This window comes from Salvelinus namaycush, chromosome 7 (genome assembly GCF_016432855.1).
Source record: "Salvelinus namaycush isolate Seneca chromosome 7, SaNama_1.0, whole genome shotgun sequence".
Lineage (NCBI taxonomy): Eukaryota > Metazoa > Chordata > Actinopteri > Salmoniformes > Salmonidae > Salvelinus > Salvelinus namaycush.
In genome coordinates, this window is record NC_052313.1 from 6,532,491 (window position 1) to 6,549,134 (window position 16,644).

Below are 16,644 nucleotides of genomic sequence, written 5' to 3' on the forward strand. Positions count from 1 at the left end.
TAGCTAATAGATTTACATATTGTGTCTTCCCTGTAAAACATTTTAAAAATCTGAAATGGTGGCTTTATTCACAAGATCTGTATCTTTCATCTGGTGTCTTGGACTTGTGATTTAATGATATTTAGATGCTACAATTTACTTGTGACGCTATGCTAGCTATGCTACTCAGTGGGGGGGGAGTGGGGGGTGATCCCGGATCCGGGTTGGTGACTCGTTAAAGGTTAATTTAATTCATTTATCATTTCCATAAAATACTGTATGTAAAATTTGTCGGTCCAATTTGTTTAGTTCAAAGCAATAAACATCAATACTGTTTACAACCTTGTTTCATTTATATTTGTTCAAGATAAACATGATTTTTCTCCACCCATGTCTTGATTATAGTAGATTTTTGTTTACAAAAATCCCATTTTATAGAAGAAAAAAAAAATCGATATTTTATTGCTAAATGTGATCTACCAGGCAAATGGCAAATATTAACCATGTATGCTGTCTATATTGCTTGTAATTGATATAAGTCAACATCGAAGTATTAAGTATTTTTACGTAAATTGTTATAGCTGTATTGTTTTAAAAACCCAATAATGTTGTGGGTCCATCAGACCTGCGAACATTGGGTGAATAACATGAACACCCCACACATCGGTTAAACAAGTCAGTTAAGAGTCATCTCATCACCATGCCAGACACAAGGTCTGGTCTAGGAGAATCTGAGAGGACGTGTCCCTTTAACAGTGGTGTATTGACCTTCACCTTTAACACCGCTCACAGAATAACACATCATTAGAGAGTTACAGTGTGTGTGTTTGTGCGTTTGGGTTGGTTCTTCTATCCTTGTGGAGACCTAAAATCCCCCAAAGTCCCCACAAGGATAGTAAAACAAGGAAAATTCTCCTTTGTGGGGACATTTCCACACATCCCCATGAGGACAAAGGTTATTTTAAGCTTAGGGGTTAGGTTTAGGGTTAGAATTAGGGTTAGGTTTAGGGTTAGAATTAGGGTAAGCGTTATATTTAGGTTTAGGGTTAGAATTAGGGTAAGCGTTATATTTAGGTTTAGGGTTAGGAGTTAGGTTTGGGTCAGGGTTAAGGGTTACGGTTAGAGTGAAGGTTAGTGTAAAGGGTTAGGGTTAGGTTTAGGTTTAAGCTTAGGTTTAGGTTTAGGCTTAGGGTTAGGTTTAGGTTTAAGCTTAGGGTTAGGGTTAGGTTTAGGTTTAGGGTTAGGGTTAGGTTTAGGCTTAGGGTTAGGGTTAGGTTTAAGCTTAGGGTTAGGGTTAGGTTTAGGTTTAGGTTTAAGCTTAGGTTTAGGTTTAGGTTTAGGTTTAAGCTTAGGGTTAAGGTTAAGGGTTAGGGTTAGGTTTAGGCTTAGGGTTAGGTTTAGGTTTAGGGTTAGGGTTAGGGTTAGGTTTAAGCTTAGGGTTAGGTTTAGGGTTAGGGTTAGGTTTAGGTTTAGGCTTAGGTTTAGGGTTAGGTTTAGGCTTAGGGTTAGGTTTAGGGTTAGGTTTAGGTTTAAGCTTAGGTTTAGGTTTAGGGTTAGGTTTAGGGTTAGGTTTAAGCTTAGGGTTAGGTTTAGGGTTAGGTTTAAGCTTAGGGTTAGGGTTAGGGTTAGGTTTAGGGTTAGGGTTAGGGTTAGGTTTAGGCTTAGGGTTAGGTTTAGGGTTAGGGAGTATCTTGAAGAGAACATAAACAAATTACCACATCAGGTTCATTACAACTATCTGTTACATCACCGATTGGAGACCAAGACGGTTTAATTGGTCCATGGCAAATCGTTTTTACAGCCCACTAAGTCCCCTGCGCGTCCGACTGGCTACATTCTTAAGCATCAATGTATTCTCTTTATGACCACACTTCTCACAATGTGGCATTTTAATACCCAATGCAGGAAATTAAATATAGTCCACGTAGCCTTAACTTTGTGTACTACATCTCTCTCATTTGTCCCTGTAGTAAATCCCCTTCATGTGTTTTTCTTTAAGTCTTCAAGCTGCACTATGTCACTTTTTGGGCGACCCGACCAAATTTCACATAAAAACTTGAGTTATAGATGTGTCTTTCTCATTGAAAGCAAGTGTAAGCAGCGGTAGAGCTGTTCTATGTGCGTTTTTTCTGTGCTTCCCATTCATTTTGTGTGTCTTTTACCATTCGGTTTTGTACACCAGCTTCAAACAGCTGAAAATACAATATGTTTTACGATGTAAAATATATTTCATAGCGGTTTAGATGGTACAAAGATTATACTTGCTTCTTTTGTCACATAAACTGAAATTAGGTGAACTATTAGAATTTTAACAACCAGGAAATGGCAGAGTGATTTCTGCATTGTGCATCTTTAAGTGACACACAGAGGACATTACGTCATCTTGTTAAATATTCATTTTTTTCTTCCCTTAAAGGGTTTCGCTGTAAAGTGCATGTTGAATTGAAATATTTTATTGCACACTTATTTTCGGCTATGTAGTGGTTTCTCTGGTTTGAATCACCCTCTGACCTGAGGCCTTTGCTCAGCTCCACTGTCATTTTAGACGCAGGAAACTATGCTTGTTTTGACTTCTTAAAATAACACTTCAGGGGAAACCCTGCAAGGACACAGAGGGTTCCACCAGTTCTGGTCAACATGTTTATATTCTTACTATATCAAGGACCAGGAGTTTGCCCTGATCATGAAATGTGGTCAGGAAAACCTCCTGTTCCTAATAATATATTATCGCTAATGGTCAGAAGGTTTCTCCTGACCACACGACCTCACCTCCAGGTTGGTTAACCTGAACCTAATTTTGACAGTTTTCATTCTGACATTGAACAGGTGTTTATTTTAACTTTATATTAAGGTTTAATTCTCAATCCAACTTCACAAAATAGTTGCCATTTCATATTTTCGTTTTACCACAGGGGACAGCAAAAACACCCTAGTTTCTCCAGTTGGACACGTCTTGACAGCCTGCATTTATGTGTAATATATAGGCACTCAATTTAAACCCTCAATTACCTCCCCATTTACCCCTAGAGACATAAGGTATTCTAGTCCCAGTCGGTTCCACATGTGTCTATTGTGTTCGGTCATGTTGTTCTTTATACAGGTTGAGCTCTCTGAGACTGAAGACTGCCCTCGTCTCTGGAGCTGGGGGGGGTCATATTTAGATAGTCTGTCATTTTTGTCATAGTGTGTCTGAACCCGGAACAACAACCAGGAAAGAGTGATGGAGAAGGAAAAAAGTCAAAGGGGGATAGAAGTGGGGAGGAGGGGAAAGGGGGATAGAAATAGGGAGGAGGGGAAAAGGGGGATAGAAGTGGGGAGGGGAAAGGGGGATAGAAGTGGGGAGGAGGGAAAGGGGGATACAAATGGGGAGGAGGGGAAGGGGATAGAAATGGGGAGGCGGGGAAAGGGGATGGAAGTGGGGAGGCGGGGAAAGGGGATAGAAGTGGGGAGGAGGGGAAAAGGGGATAGAAGTGGGGAAGAGGGGAAAGGGGATGGAAGTGGGGAGGAGGGGAAAGGGGATAGAAGTGGGAGGGAGAAAGGGGATGGAAGTGGGGAGGAGGGGAAAGGGGGATGGAAGTGGGAGGGGGATAGAAGTGGGGAGGAGAGAAAGGGGGATGGAAGTGGGGAGGAGGGAAAGGGGGATAGAAGTAGGGAGGAGGGAAAGGGGGATAGAAGTGGGGAGGAGGGGAAAGGGGGATAGAAATGGGTAGGAGGGGAAAGGGGGATAGAAATGGGGAGGAGGGGAAAGGGGGATAGAAGTGGGGAGGAGGGAAAGGGGGATACAAATGGGGAGGAGGGGAAAGGGGGATAGAAGTGGGGAGGAGGTGAAAGGGGATAGAAGTGGGGAGGAGGGAAAGGGGGATAGCAGTGGGGAGGATGGGAAAGGGGGTGGAAGTGGGGAGGAGGGAAAGGGGGATAGAAGTAGGGAGGAGGGAAAGGGGGATAGAAGTGGGGAGGAGGGGAAAGGGGGATAGAAGTGGGGAGGAGGTGAAAGGGGATAGAAGTGGGGAGGAGGGGAAAGGGGGATAGAAGTGGGGAGGAGGGGAAAGGGGGATAGAAGTGGGAGGAGGGGAAAGGGGGATAGAAGTGGGAGGGGGATGGAAGTGGGAGGGGGAAAGGGGGATGGAAGTGGGGAGGAGGGGAAAGGGGGATAGAAGTGGGAGGAGGGGAAAGGGGGATAGAAGTGGGAGGGGGATGGAAGTGGGAGGGGGAAAGGGGGATGGAAGTGGGGAGGAGGGGAAAGGGGGATGGAAGTGGGAGGGGGATGGAAGTGGGAGGGGGAAAGGGGGATGGAAGTGGGGAGGAGGGGAAAGGGGGATGGAAGGTCAGGGTTCATTTGAGGTTCACATCGTGTTCCTACCGAAATTAAAGCTATTGCTTCTCCACTAGAGCCCTACAAAACACCAAGGTTATTTTAAAGCCCTGAGGTAATCCACCAAATCCCTCAATGTGATTCTACCAAGAACACTCAGTTTTCTAAAGATCCTACCAGTGTTCTACTTTAAATAGTTATATCGTTCTCCTCAGTGTTCTACAACTTCCCAGTATTCTAACAGTGTTCTACCCATACCCCTCTCTCAGCCCAAACAAAACTAATAAATAATGTCCTGTCATCATGTAACATTAGTCTTTTGTTTCTCATTAGATCTCATATCCCAGGGTAATACATCAGCTCTGGCTTATGAATGCTTATCACGGCTTATGAATGTTTATGAGCCCTTCGCCTCGTCTTAAAACATAAATCCTCAGTTGTGAATGTTGTATCCACTTAAACTCCTCTGTGCATTCTCCTTCCCTCTCCCCTCTGAAGGACCTGAGTGGGGCTATACCCTGGTGGGACCACAGCTGATTTATGGGGGAAACGCTGGGTAACTGAAGCCTTGGTTTCCCTCCAGGGTGTCGCTGTCACATTTGTATGCTCTAGAGCCTCCCCAAGATATAAGAAATGATCCTGCCGGCGGCACCAGAGGCGCATCCCAGACTCCCGTCCCCCTGTAGAATTAGAGTGGAACCTGCCATTACCCGCAGCCCAATCTCAGGGCGGAATTTTGTTGTGATCTCTCTCCGATATTTATTTCACCAAGGCTAATGAAAATGTATTAGCTCTGGGTCTGCGAGTTTAACGTTTCCTCCTCCCAGTTTAACTTGATCTTATTCTCATTAATACGTAGAACCCAGAAGAATGTAAGAAGAGAGAAACAGCTTCGTTAACAGTGATTCCATCCTGTTAGGTGATGTTGATGTGGTAGTGCTCTATACTCCTACAGTTTGACAAGGAGGTTGATTCAGGGCTGTATTTTCTAGTAGGTATCTACCAGCAGTGACTCAGACAGGCGGTTAGTAAGTCCCTGTTGTATTGGGCTGAAAGCCGCAGCTTGACAGAAGTAAACAGCTGATTGGTGGTTTGATGCAGTGCAGGTTAGACTGTTAGTTTCAGGTGTTTTGCATTTTTTGACAGATAACGTTTTTGACTCCAATCGTAGCTGTACTCCATCAATGTTAGGTCTACATGTTAGGTCTACATGTTAGGTCTACATGTTAGGTCTACATGTTAGGTCTACATGTTAGGTCTACATGTTAGGTCTACATGTTAGGTCTACATGTTAGGTCTACATGTTAGGTCTACATGTGAGGTCTACATGTGAGGTCTACATGTGAGGTCTACATGTTAGGTCTGCATGTTAGGTCTACATGTTAGGTCTACATGTTAGGTCTACAGAAGAGCTCTCTGAAACTTCAGATAACGTACAGCTACGGTATACACAAATCAGGATTTAACATAATATTAGCAACAGTAAATAGTTTAACTCTCTACCACGAATAGTGTTTTGAAATCCCAGAGCCACAGTAACACCAGCACTTGAAAATACTTTGATGTAACACAATAAATATTGCTAGCAGTTTCAGACAAGGATTACTAGAGTACAATATTGTCTAGCAACAGAATTATTAGAGTACAATATTGTCTAGCAACAGAATTATTAGAGTACAATATTGTCTAGTAACAGGATTATTAGAATACAATATTGTCTAGTAACAGGATTATTAGAATACAATATTGTCTAGTAACAGGATTAATAGAATACAATATTGTCTAGTAACAGGATTATTAGAATACAATATTGTCTAGTAACAGGATTATTAGAATACAATATTGTCTAGTAACAGGATTATTAGAATACAATATTGTCTAGTAACAGGATTATTAGAATACAATATTGTCTAGTAACAGGATTATTAGAATACAATATTGTCTAGTAACAGGATTATTAGAATACAATATTGTCTAGTAACAGGATTATTAGAATACAATATTGTCTAGTAACAGGATTATTAGAATACAATATTGTCTAGTAACAGGATTATTAGAATACAATATTGTCTAGTAACAGGATTATTAGAATACAATATTGTCTAGTAACAGGATTATTAGAATACAATATTGTCTAGTAACAGGATTATTAGAATACAATATTGTCTAGTAACAGGATTAATAGAATACAATATTGTCTAGTAACAGGATTATTAGAATACAATATTGTCTAGTAACGGGATTATTAGAATACAATATTGTCTAGTAACAGGATTAATAGAATACAATATTGTCTAGTAACGGGATTATTAGAATACAATATTGTCTAGTAACAGGATTATTAGAATACAATATTGTCTAGTAACAGGATTATTAGAATACAATATTGTCTAGTAACAGGATTATTAGAATACAATATTGTCTAGTAACAGGATTAATAGAATACAATATTGTCTAGTAACAGGATTATTAGAATACAATATTGTCTAGTAACAGGAGTATTACAGTACAATTGTCACGCCCTGGCCTTAGTATTCTTTGTTTTCTTAATTATTTTAGTTAGGTCAGGGTGTGACATGGGGAATGTATGTGTTTTTTGTAGTGTCTAGGGTGGTTGTAAGGTTTAGGGGGTTTATTAGAGTAGTTGGGTTTATGTTTAGTATAGAAGTCTAGCTGTGTCTATGGTTGAGTGTAGGTATCTAGGAAAGTCTATGGTTGCCTGAATTGGGTCTCAATTAGAGACAGCTGGTTATTGTTGTCTCTGATTGGGAGCCATATTTAAGGCAACCATAGGCTTTAGCTGTTTGTGGGGAATTGTCTATGTCAGTGTGTAATGGTCAGTGTCAGCACCATTTTGTATTTATAGCTTCACGGTCGTCTGTTTGTTGTTTTGTTTTGTTTTTTCCTTCTTTAAATAAAAAAGAAGATGTACTTTCCACACGCTGCGCCTTGGTCCTCTCTCAGTCCCTTTGACGATCATGATAGAATTCCCCACCAATGCGGGATCAAGCAGCGTGAAAAGCGGCAACAGGAGCAGCGCAAGGAGGAATGGAAATGGGAGCGTAATATGGACTACACTACGTGGGAGGAGATCGACAGGTGGGCGATCGACCCAGGGCGAGTGCCGGAGCCAGCCTGGGATTCTCTGGGCAGTGTGAGGAGGGATACCGGCGAATGGAGGCAGCACGACGACGCGGTAGGAAGCCTGTGAGTCAGCCCAAAAAATTTCTTGGGGGGGGGCTTAGAGGTAGTGGGCCGAGGGCAGGTAGGAGACCTGCGCCCACTTCACAGGCTAACCGTGGAGAGCGGGAGTACGGGCGAACACCGTGTTACGCAGTAGAGCGCACGGTGTCTCCTGTACGTGTGCATAGCCCGGTGCGGGTTATTCCACCTCCCCGCACTGGTAGGGCTAGATTGGGCATTGAGCCAGGTGCCATGATGCCGGCTCAACGCGTCTGGTCTCCAGTGCGTCTCCTCGGGCCAGCATACATGGCACCAGCCTTACGCATTGTGTCCCCGGTTCGCCTACATAGCCCGGTGCGGGTTATTCCACCTCCCCGCACTGGTCGGGCGACGGGGAGCATTCAACCAGGTAAGGTTGGGCAGGCTCGGTGTTCAAGGGAACCAGTACGCCTGCACGGTCCGGTATTTCCGGCACCACCTCCCCGCCCCAGTCCAGTTCCACCAGTGCCTACACCACGTAACAGGCTTCCAGTGTGTCTCCAGAGCCCTGTTCCTCCTCCACGCACTCGTCCTATGGTGCGTGTCTCCAGCCCGGTACCACCAATTCCGGCACCACGCACTAAGCCTCCTGTGCGTCTCCAGAGTCCTGTGCATCCTGTTGCTGCTCCCCGCACTAGCCCTGAGATGCGTGTCCCCAGCCCGGTACCACCAGTTCCGGCACCACGCACTAGGCCTAATGTGCGTCCCCAGGGTCCAGTATGCCCTGTTCCTTCTCCCCGCACTAGCCTGAAGGTGCGTGTCCTTAGCCCGGTGCCTCCAGTTCCGGCACCACGCACCAGGCCTACAGTGCGCCTCATCCGGCCAGAGCCATCCGTCTGCCCAGTGCCATCTGAGCCATCCGTCTCCCCAGCGCCATCTGAGCCATCCGTCTCCCCAGCGCCATCTGAGCCATCCGTCTCCCCAGCGCCATCTGAGCCATCCGTCTCCCCAGCGCCGTCTGAGCCATCCGTCTGCCCCGAGCCATTAGAGCCGCCAACCAGACAGGATCTGCCAGAGCCGCCAACCAGACAGGATCTGCCAGAGCCGCCAACCAGACAGGATCTGCCAGAGCCGCCAACCAGACAGGATCTGCCAGAGCCGCCAACCAGACAGGATCTGCCAGAGCCGCCAACCAGACAGGATCTGCCAGAGCCGCCAACCAGACAGGATCTGCCAGAGCCGCCAACCAGACAGGATCTGCCAGAGCCGTCAGCCAGCCATGAGCGTCCAGAGCCGTCAGCCAGCCATGAGCGTCCAGAGCCGTCAGCCAGCCATGAGCGTCCAGAGCCGTCAGCCAGCCATGAGCGTCCAGAGCCGTCAGCCAGCCATGAGCAGCCAGATCCGTCAGCCAGCCATGAGCAGCCAGATCCGTCAGCCAGCCATGAGCAGCCAGATCCGTCAGCCAGCCATGAGCAGCCAGATCCGTCAGCCAGCCATGAGCAGCCAGATCCGTCAGCCAGCCATGAGCAGCCAGATCCGTCAGCCAGCCATGAGCAGCCAGATCCGTCAGCCAGCCATGAGCCGTCCAGCCAGGATCCGCCAGAGCCGTCCAGCCAAGATCCGCCAGAGCAGTCATCCAGCCAGGATCCGTCCCTCAGTCCGGAGCTGCCGTCCCTCAGTCCGGAGCTGCCCCTTATCCTGGTGCTGCCCCTTATCCTGGTGCTGCCCCTTATCCTGGTGCTGCCCCTTAGTCCGGTGCTGCCCCTTAGTCCGGTGCTGCCCCTTAGTCCGGTGCTGCCCCTTAGTCCGGTGCTGCCCCTTAGTCCGGTGCTGCCCCTTAATCCAGTGGGGTTAATGTGGAGGGTGGCCATTTGGAGGAGGCTACGTAAGCGGGTAGTGACTATGGTGGGGTGGGGACCACGACCAGTGCCGGAGCCGCCGCCGTGGACGGACGCCCACCCAGACCCTCCCCTAGACTATGTGCTGGTGCGCCCGGAGTTCGCACCTTAAGGGGGGGGTTATGTCACGCCCTGGCCTTAGTATTCTTTGTTTTCTTAATTATTTTAGTTAGGTCAGGGTGTGACATGGGGAATGTATGTGTTTTTTGTAGTGTCTAGGGTGGTTGTAAGGTTTAGGGGGTTTATTAGAGTAGTTGGGTTTATATTTAGTATAGAAGTCTAGCTGTGTCTATGGTTGAGTGTAGGTATCTAGGAAAGTCTATGGTTGCCTGAATTGGGTCTCAATTAGAGACAGCTGGTTATTGTTGTCTCTGATTGGGAGCCATATTTAAGGCAACCATAGGCTTTAGCTGTTTGTGGGGAATTGTCTATGTCAGTGTGTAATGGTCAGTGTCAGCACCATTTTGTATTTATAGCTTCACGGTCGTCTGTTTGTTGTTTTGTTTTGTTTTTTCCTTCTTTAAATAAAAAAGAAGATGTACTTTCCACGCGCTGCGCCTTGGTCCTCTCTCAGTCCCTTTGACGATCGTGACAACAATATTGTCTAGTAACAGGATTATTAGAATACAATATTGTCTAGTAACAGGATTAATAGAATACAATATTGTCTAGTAACGGGAGTATTACAGTACACTATTGTCTAGTAACAGGATTATTAGAATACAATATTGTCTAGTAACAGGATTATTAGAATACAATATTGTCTAGTAACGGGAGTATTACAGTACACTATTGTCTAGTAACAGGATTATTAGAATACAATATTGTCTAGTAACAGGATTATTAGAGTACAATATTGTCTAGTAACGGGATTATTAGAATACAATATTGTCTAGTAACAGGATTATTAGAATACAATATTGTCTAGTAACAGGATTATTAGAGTACAATATTGTCTAGTAACAGGATTATTAGAATACAATATTGTCTAGTAACAGGATTATTAGAGTACAATATTGTCTAGTAACAGGATTATTAGAATACAATATTGTCTAGTAACGGGAGTATTACAGTACACTATTGTCTAGTAACAGGATTAATAGAATACAATATTGTCTAGTAACAGGATTATTAGAATACAATATTGTCTAGTAACGGGATTATTAGAATACAATATTGTGAGAGCAGATTACCCAATCCCCAATGCTTACATTAACTATTAGGGGATTGGACAATATCTGACCCTAGATCAGGCGTTAGGGTAACCTTCCTCCTAGGCCATTACTATTCACTCACCACCTATCAGGTTTCAGGGCGGTAGAGAGCTGACCAGCAATCCGACAGGGATCTTTGATTATATTGGTCAAGGGTTAATGGATCGGGCGCCATGGAGACAGACGTGTTGTGGGTGATCTGGGGTTTGACGTATTCCGTATGTGTTTGTGTTGTGTGTGTGTGTGTGTGTGTGTGTGTGTGTGTGTGTGTGTGGTTGTGTGTGTGTGTGGTTGTGTGTGTGTGTGTTCTGTACCCTACTGTACTGTACTGTGGGGGAAATCTATCTCTGGGGTCAGGGGCAAGGTTAAGGCATTGACAACTATGAGATGCATCTGTCTCAGATTCACTTTAGAAGGATCTTGGATTCAAACAGGCATGAACACACACACTCACTCAAACACACACACACACACACACACACACACACACACACACACACACACACACACACACACACACACACACACACAGAACCTCACCCTCGTCCCTCACACACACCATATACAGTATGCATTAGTTCTAGCTACAGTAATGATTAACTAAATGGAGTGTAAGGCATGTGGTTGAAAGCCCAGGTGGGAAACTGTGCTGCTTTACCCTCAAGCTTTTAACCTGACATACTTCACTTAATACTACAGCTGTCTGGAGACATACAGGACATGGGGTACATTAGGGCTCATTGTAAGGCTCTCAGAACAGAAGTACGTGCTAAACTGTTTATGTTTCTTCATTTAATCTTCATTCTAACAGGAACTTCATTCTAACAGGAACTTCATTCTAACAGGAACTTCATTCTAACAGGAATTTCATTCTAACAGGAATTTCATTCTAACAGGAACTTCATTCTAACAGGTTTGAACCTCTTTTCTAAGAGAGGAGACATAAACAGCACCAGACAACATTAGTGTTCATAAGAGAGGAGACGTAAACAGCACCAGACAACATTAGTGTTTATAAGAGAGGAGACGTAAACAGCACCAGACAACATTAGTGTTCATAAGAGAGGAGACGTAAACAGCACCAGACAACATTAGTGTTCATAAGAGGAGACGTTAACAGCACCAGACAACATTAGTGTTTATAAGAGAGGAGACGTAAACAGCACCAGACAACATTAGTGTTCATAAGAGAGGAGACGTAAACAGCACCAGACAACATTAGTGTTTATAAGAGAAAGAGAGGAGACGTAAACAGCACCAGACAACATTAGTGTTTATAAGAGAGGAGACGTAAACAGCACCAGACAACATTAGTGTTTATAAGAGAGGAGACGTAAACAGCACCAGACAACATTAGTGTTTATAAGAGAGGAGACGTAAACAGCACCAGACAACATTAGTGTTCATAAGAGAGGAGACGTAAACAGTACCAGACAACATTAGTGTTCATAAGAGAGGAGACGTAAACAGCACCAGACAACATTAGTGTTTATAAGAGAAAGAGAGGAGACGTAAACAGCACCAGACAACATTAGTGTTTATAAGAGAGGAGACGTAAACAGCACCAGACAACATTAGTGTTTATAAGAGAGGAGACGTAAACAGCACCAGACAACATTAGTGTCTATAAGAGAGGAGACGTAAACAGCACCAGACAACATTAGTGTTTATAAGAGGAGACGTAAACAGCACCAGACAACATTAGTGTTTATAAGAGAGGAGACGTAAACAGCACCAGACAACATTAGTGTTCATAAGAGAGGAGACGTAAACAGCACCAGACAACATTAGTGTTCATAAGAGAGGAGACGTAAACAGCACCAGACAACATTAGTGTTTATAAGAGAGGAGACGTAAACAGCACCAGACAACATTAGTGTTTATAAGAGGAGACGTAAACAGCACCAGACAACATTAGTGTTCATAAGAGAGGAGACGTAAACAGCACCAGACAACATTAGTGTTTATAAGAGAGGAGACGTAAACAGCACCAGACAACATTAGTGTTTATAAGAGAAAGAGAGGAGACGTAAACAGTACCAGACAACATTAGTGTTTATAAGAGAGGAGACGTAAACAGCACCAGACAACATTAGTGTTTATAAGAGAGGAGACGTAAACAGCACCAGACAACATTAGTGTTTATAAGAGGAGACGTAAACAGCACCAGACAACATTAGTGTTTATAAGAGAGGAGACGTAAACAGTACCAGACAACATTAGTGTTTATCAGAGAGGAGACGTAAGAGAGGAGACGTAAACAGCACCAGACAACATTAGTGTTTATAAGAGAGGAGACGTAAACAGCACCAGACAACATTAGTGTTTATAAGAGAAAGAGAGGAGACGTAAACAGTACCAGACAACATTAGTGTTTATAAGAGAGGAGACGTAAACAGCACCAGACAACATTAGTGTTTATAAGAGAGGAGACGTAAACAGCACCAGACAACATTAGTGTTTATAAGAGGAGACGTAAACAGCACCAGACAACATTAGTGTTTATAAGAGAGGAGACGTAAACAGTACCAGACAACATTAGTGTTTATAAGAGAGGAGACGTAAACAGCACCAGACAACATTAGTGTTTATAAGAGAGGAGACGTAAACAGCACCAGACAACATTAGTGTTTATAAGAGAGGAGACGTAAACAGTACCAGACAACATTAGTGTTTATAAGAGAGGAGACGTAAACAGTACCAGACAACATTAGTGTTTATAAGAGAGGAGACGTAAACAGCACCAGACAACATTAGTGTTTATAAGAGAGGAGAAGTAAACAGCACCAGACAACATTAGTGTTTATAAGAGAGGAGACGTAAACAGCACCAGACAACATTAGTGTTTATAAGAGAGGAGACGTAAACAGCACCAGACAACATTAGTGTTTATAAGAGAGGAGACGTAAACAGCACCAGACAACATTAGTGTTTATAAGAGAGGAGACGTAAACAGCACCAGACAACATTAGTGTTTATAAGAGAGGAGACGTAAACAGCACCAGACAACATTAGTGTTTATAAGAGAGGAGAAGTAAACAGCACCAGACAACATTAGTGTTCATAAGAGAGGAGACGTAAACAGCACCAGACAACATTAGTGTTTATAAGAGAGGAGACGTAAACAGTACCAGACAACATTAGTGTTTATAAGAGAGGAGACGTAAACAGCACCAGACAACATTAGTGTTTATAAGAGAGGAGACGTAAACAGCACCAGACAACATTAGTGTTTATAAGAGAGGAGACGTAAACAGCACCAGACAACATTAGTGTTTATAAGAGGAGACGTAAACAGCACCAGACAACATTAGTGTTCATAAGAGAGGAGACGTAAACAGCACCAGACAACATTAGTGTTTATAAGAGAGGAGACGTAAACAGCACCAGACAACATTAGTGTTTATAAGAGAGGAGACGTAAACAGTACCAGACAACATTAGTGTTTATAAGAGAGGAGACGTAAACAGCACCAGACAACATTAGTGTTTATAAGAGAGGAGACGTTAACAGCACCAGACAACATTAGTGTTTATAAGAGAGGAGACGTAAACAGCACCAGACAACATTAGTGTTTATAAGAGAGGAGACGTAAACAGCACCAGACAACATTAGTGTTCATAAGAGAGGAGACGTAAACAGTACCAGACAACATTAGTGTTTATAAGAGAGGAGACGTAAACAGCACCAGACAACATTAGTGTTTATAAGAGAGGAGACGTAAACAGCACCAGACAACATTAGTGTTTATAAGAGAGGAGACGTAAACAGCACCAGACAACATTAGTGTTTATAAGAGAGGAGACGTAAACAGCACCAGACAACATTAGTGTTTATAAGAGAGGAGACGTAAACAGCACCAGACAACATTAGTGTTTATAAGAGAGGAGACGTAAACAGCACCAGACAACATTAGTGTTTATAAGAGAGGAGACGTAAACAGCACCAGACAACATTAGTGTTTATAAGAGAGGAGAAGTAAACAGCACCAGACAACATTAGTGTTCATAAGAGAGGAGACGTAAACAGCACCAGACAACATTAGTGTTTATAAGAGAGGAGACGTAAACAGCACCAGACAACATTAGTGTTTATAAGAGAGGAGACGTAAACAGCACCAGACAACATTAGTGTTTATAAGAGAGGAGACGTAAACAGTACCAGACAACATTAGTGTTTATAAGAGAGGAGACGTAAGAGAGGAGACGTTAACAGCACCAGACAACATTAGTGTTTATAAGAGAGGAGACGTAAACAGCACCAGACAACATTAGTGTTTATAAGAGAGGAGACGTAAACAGCACCAGACAACATTAGTGTTTATCAGAGAGGAGACGTAAGAGAGGAGACGTTAACAGCACCAGACAACATTAGTGTTTATAAGAGAGGAGACGTAAACAGCACCAGACAACATTAGTGTTTATAAGAGAGGAGACGTAAGAGAGGAGACGTTAACAGCACCAGACAACATTAGTGTTTATAGAACAACATGTGTTGACACCATCACAATACCGAACAATACTCACAAAGACAACACAATATAGGCCTACAACACGTTATTATATACTGTGGCTATTGACTAAGCATTTCTCTTTATCCACCCTCTTCGTTCTGCTCTATTTTTCTCCGATTTGATTGGCTAATGTGTATCTTTCTCTACTTTGATTGGCAGATATGGAGCCGTGGATCCACAGGTTCCGGGCTGAGGGCACGGTGGATTACTCTCAGCTAACCTTTGACCCCAGCCAGAATGAACTGATAGTCGGAGCCAGGTATTATATCCCCCCCCCCCCCCCCCCGTCCCCTCTCTCTCTCTCTCTCTCTCTCTCTCTCTCTCTCTCTCTCTCTCTCTCTCTCTCTCTCTCTATCTCTCTCTCTCTCTCTCTCTCTCTCTCTCTCTCGCTTCCTCTCTCTCTCTCTCTCGCTTCCTCTCTTTCTCTCTCTGGCTTTTTCTCTTGCTGTCCCTCTCTCTCATGATTGATGACACCTTTTGAAAATCCTCTGATTGAGTAGTGATTTTCTAGCTGTTCTCCAGTGATGTTCATTGTCTCTGTCAAGCACATCACCTTTAATTCAGCTCAGCGTTTCTCAGAAGTGGTCTCTGACCAGCTGAGATTGGGCTTAGATAAACTCTCAAGTGTGTGTGTGTGTGTGTGCGCGCGCGCGTGTGTGTGTGTGTGTGTGTGTGTGTGTGTGTGTGTGTGTGTGTGTGTGTGTGTCTGTGTCTGTGTCTGTGTCTGTGTCTGTATCCCAATCCTGCTAATGACCTTGGTTGTCAATATAAGCTGTTCTCTCCAGAGTTTAGTAGATAGCTGAGGAAACAGAGAGCTGGAGGACCAAAACAGAGACGCAGAGCTGGGGGAATAAATGAATGTACTGCAGATGGATACAAAGAAATGGAGGAGTTGGGAATACTTGCAGGGATTGACAGATAAGAAGATAATTCAGTAAACGTGGAGAGAGGAGAGAGTCTGTTTAAGAGAGAGAGAGAGAAAGATAGATAGAAAAAGAAAGAGTTCTGGATGCATGCAAGCAATACTGGGCTAGGTGGAACTTATACTGGGCTAGGTGGAACTTATACTGGGCTAGGTGGAACTTTTACTGGGCTAGGTGGAACTTTTACTGGGCTAGGTGGAACTTATACTGGGCTAGGTAGAACTTATACTGGGCTAGGTGGAACTTTTACTGGGCTAGGTGGAACTTTTACTGGGCTAGGTGGAACTTTTACTGGGCTAGGTGGAACTTATACTGGGCTAGGTAGAACTTATACTGGGCTAGGTGGAACTTTTACTGGGCTAGGTGGAACTTTTACTGGGCTAGGTGGAACTTTTACTGGGCTAGGTGGAACTTATACTGGGCTAGGTGGAACTTTTACTGGGCTAGGTGGAACTTTTACTGGGCTAGATGGAACTTATACGGGCTAGGTGGAACTTATACTGGGTTAGGTGGAACTTTTACTGGGCTAGGTGGAACTTTTACTGGGCTAGGTGGAACTTATACTGGGCTAGGTGGAACTTATACTGGGTTAGATGGAACTTATACTGGGCTAGGTGGAACTTATACTGGGTTAGGTGGAACT

The 16,644-nt window shown here is 43.9% G+C and overlaps 1 protein-coding gene across 1 annotated transcript in view; it reads left to right on the top strand.

Annotated features, from left to right (window-relative positions):
• The window catches only part of LOC120050435 (semaphorin-5A-like), a 275,882-nt gene that overhangs the window by 20,814 nt on the left and 238,424 nt on the right, over nt 1–16,644 (top strand). The window contains exon 2 of the mRNA XM_038997025.1: nt 15,238–15,337. Coding sequence (XP_038852953.1) covers nt 15,238–15,337 — 100 coding nt within the window. The remainder of the gene's footprint in view (nt 1–15,237; nt 15,338–16,644) is intronic.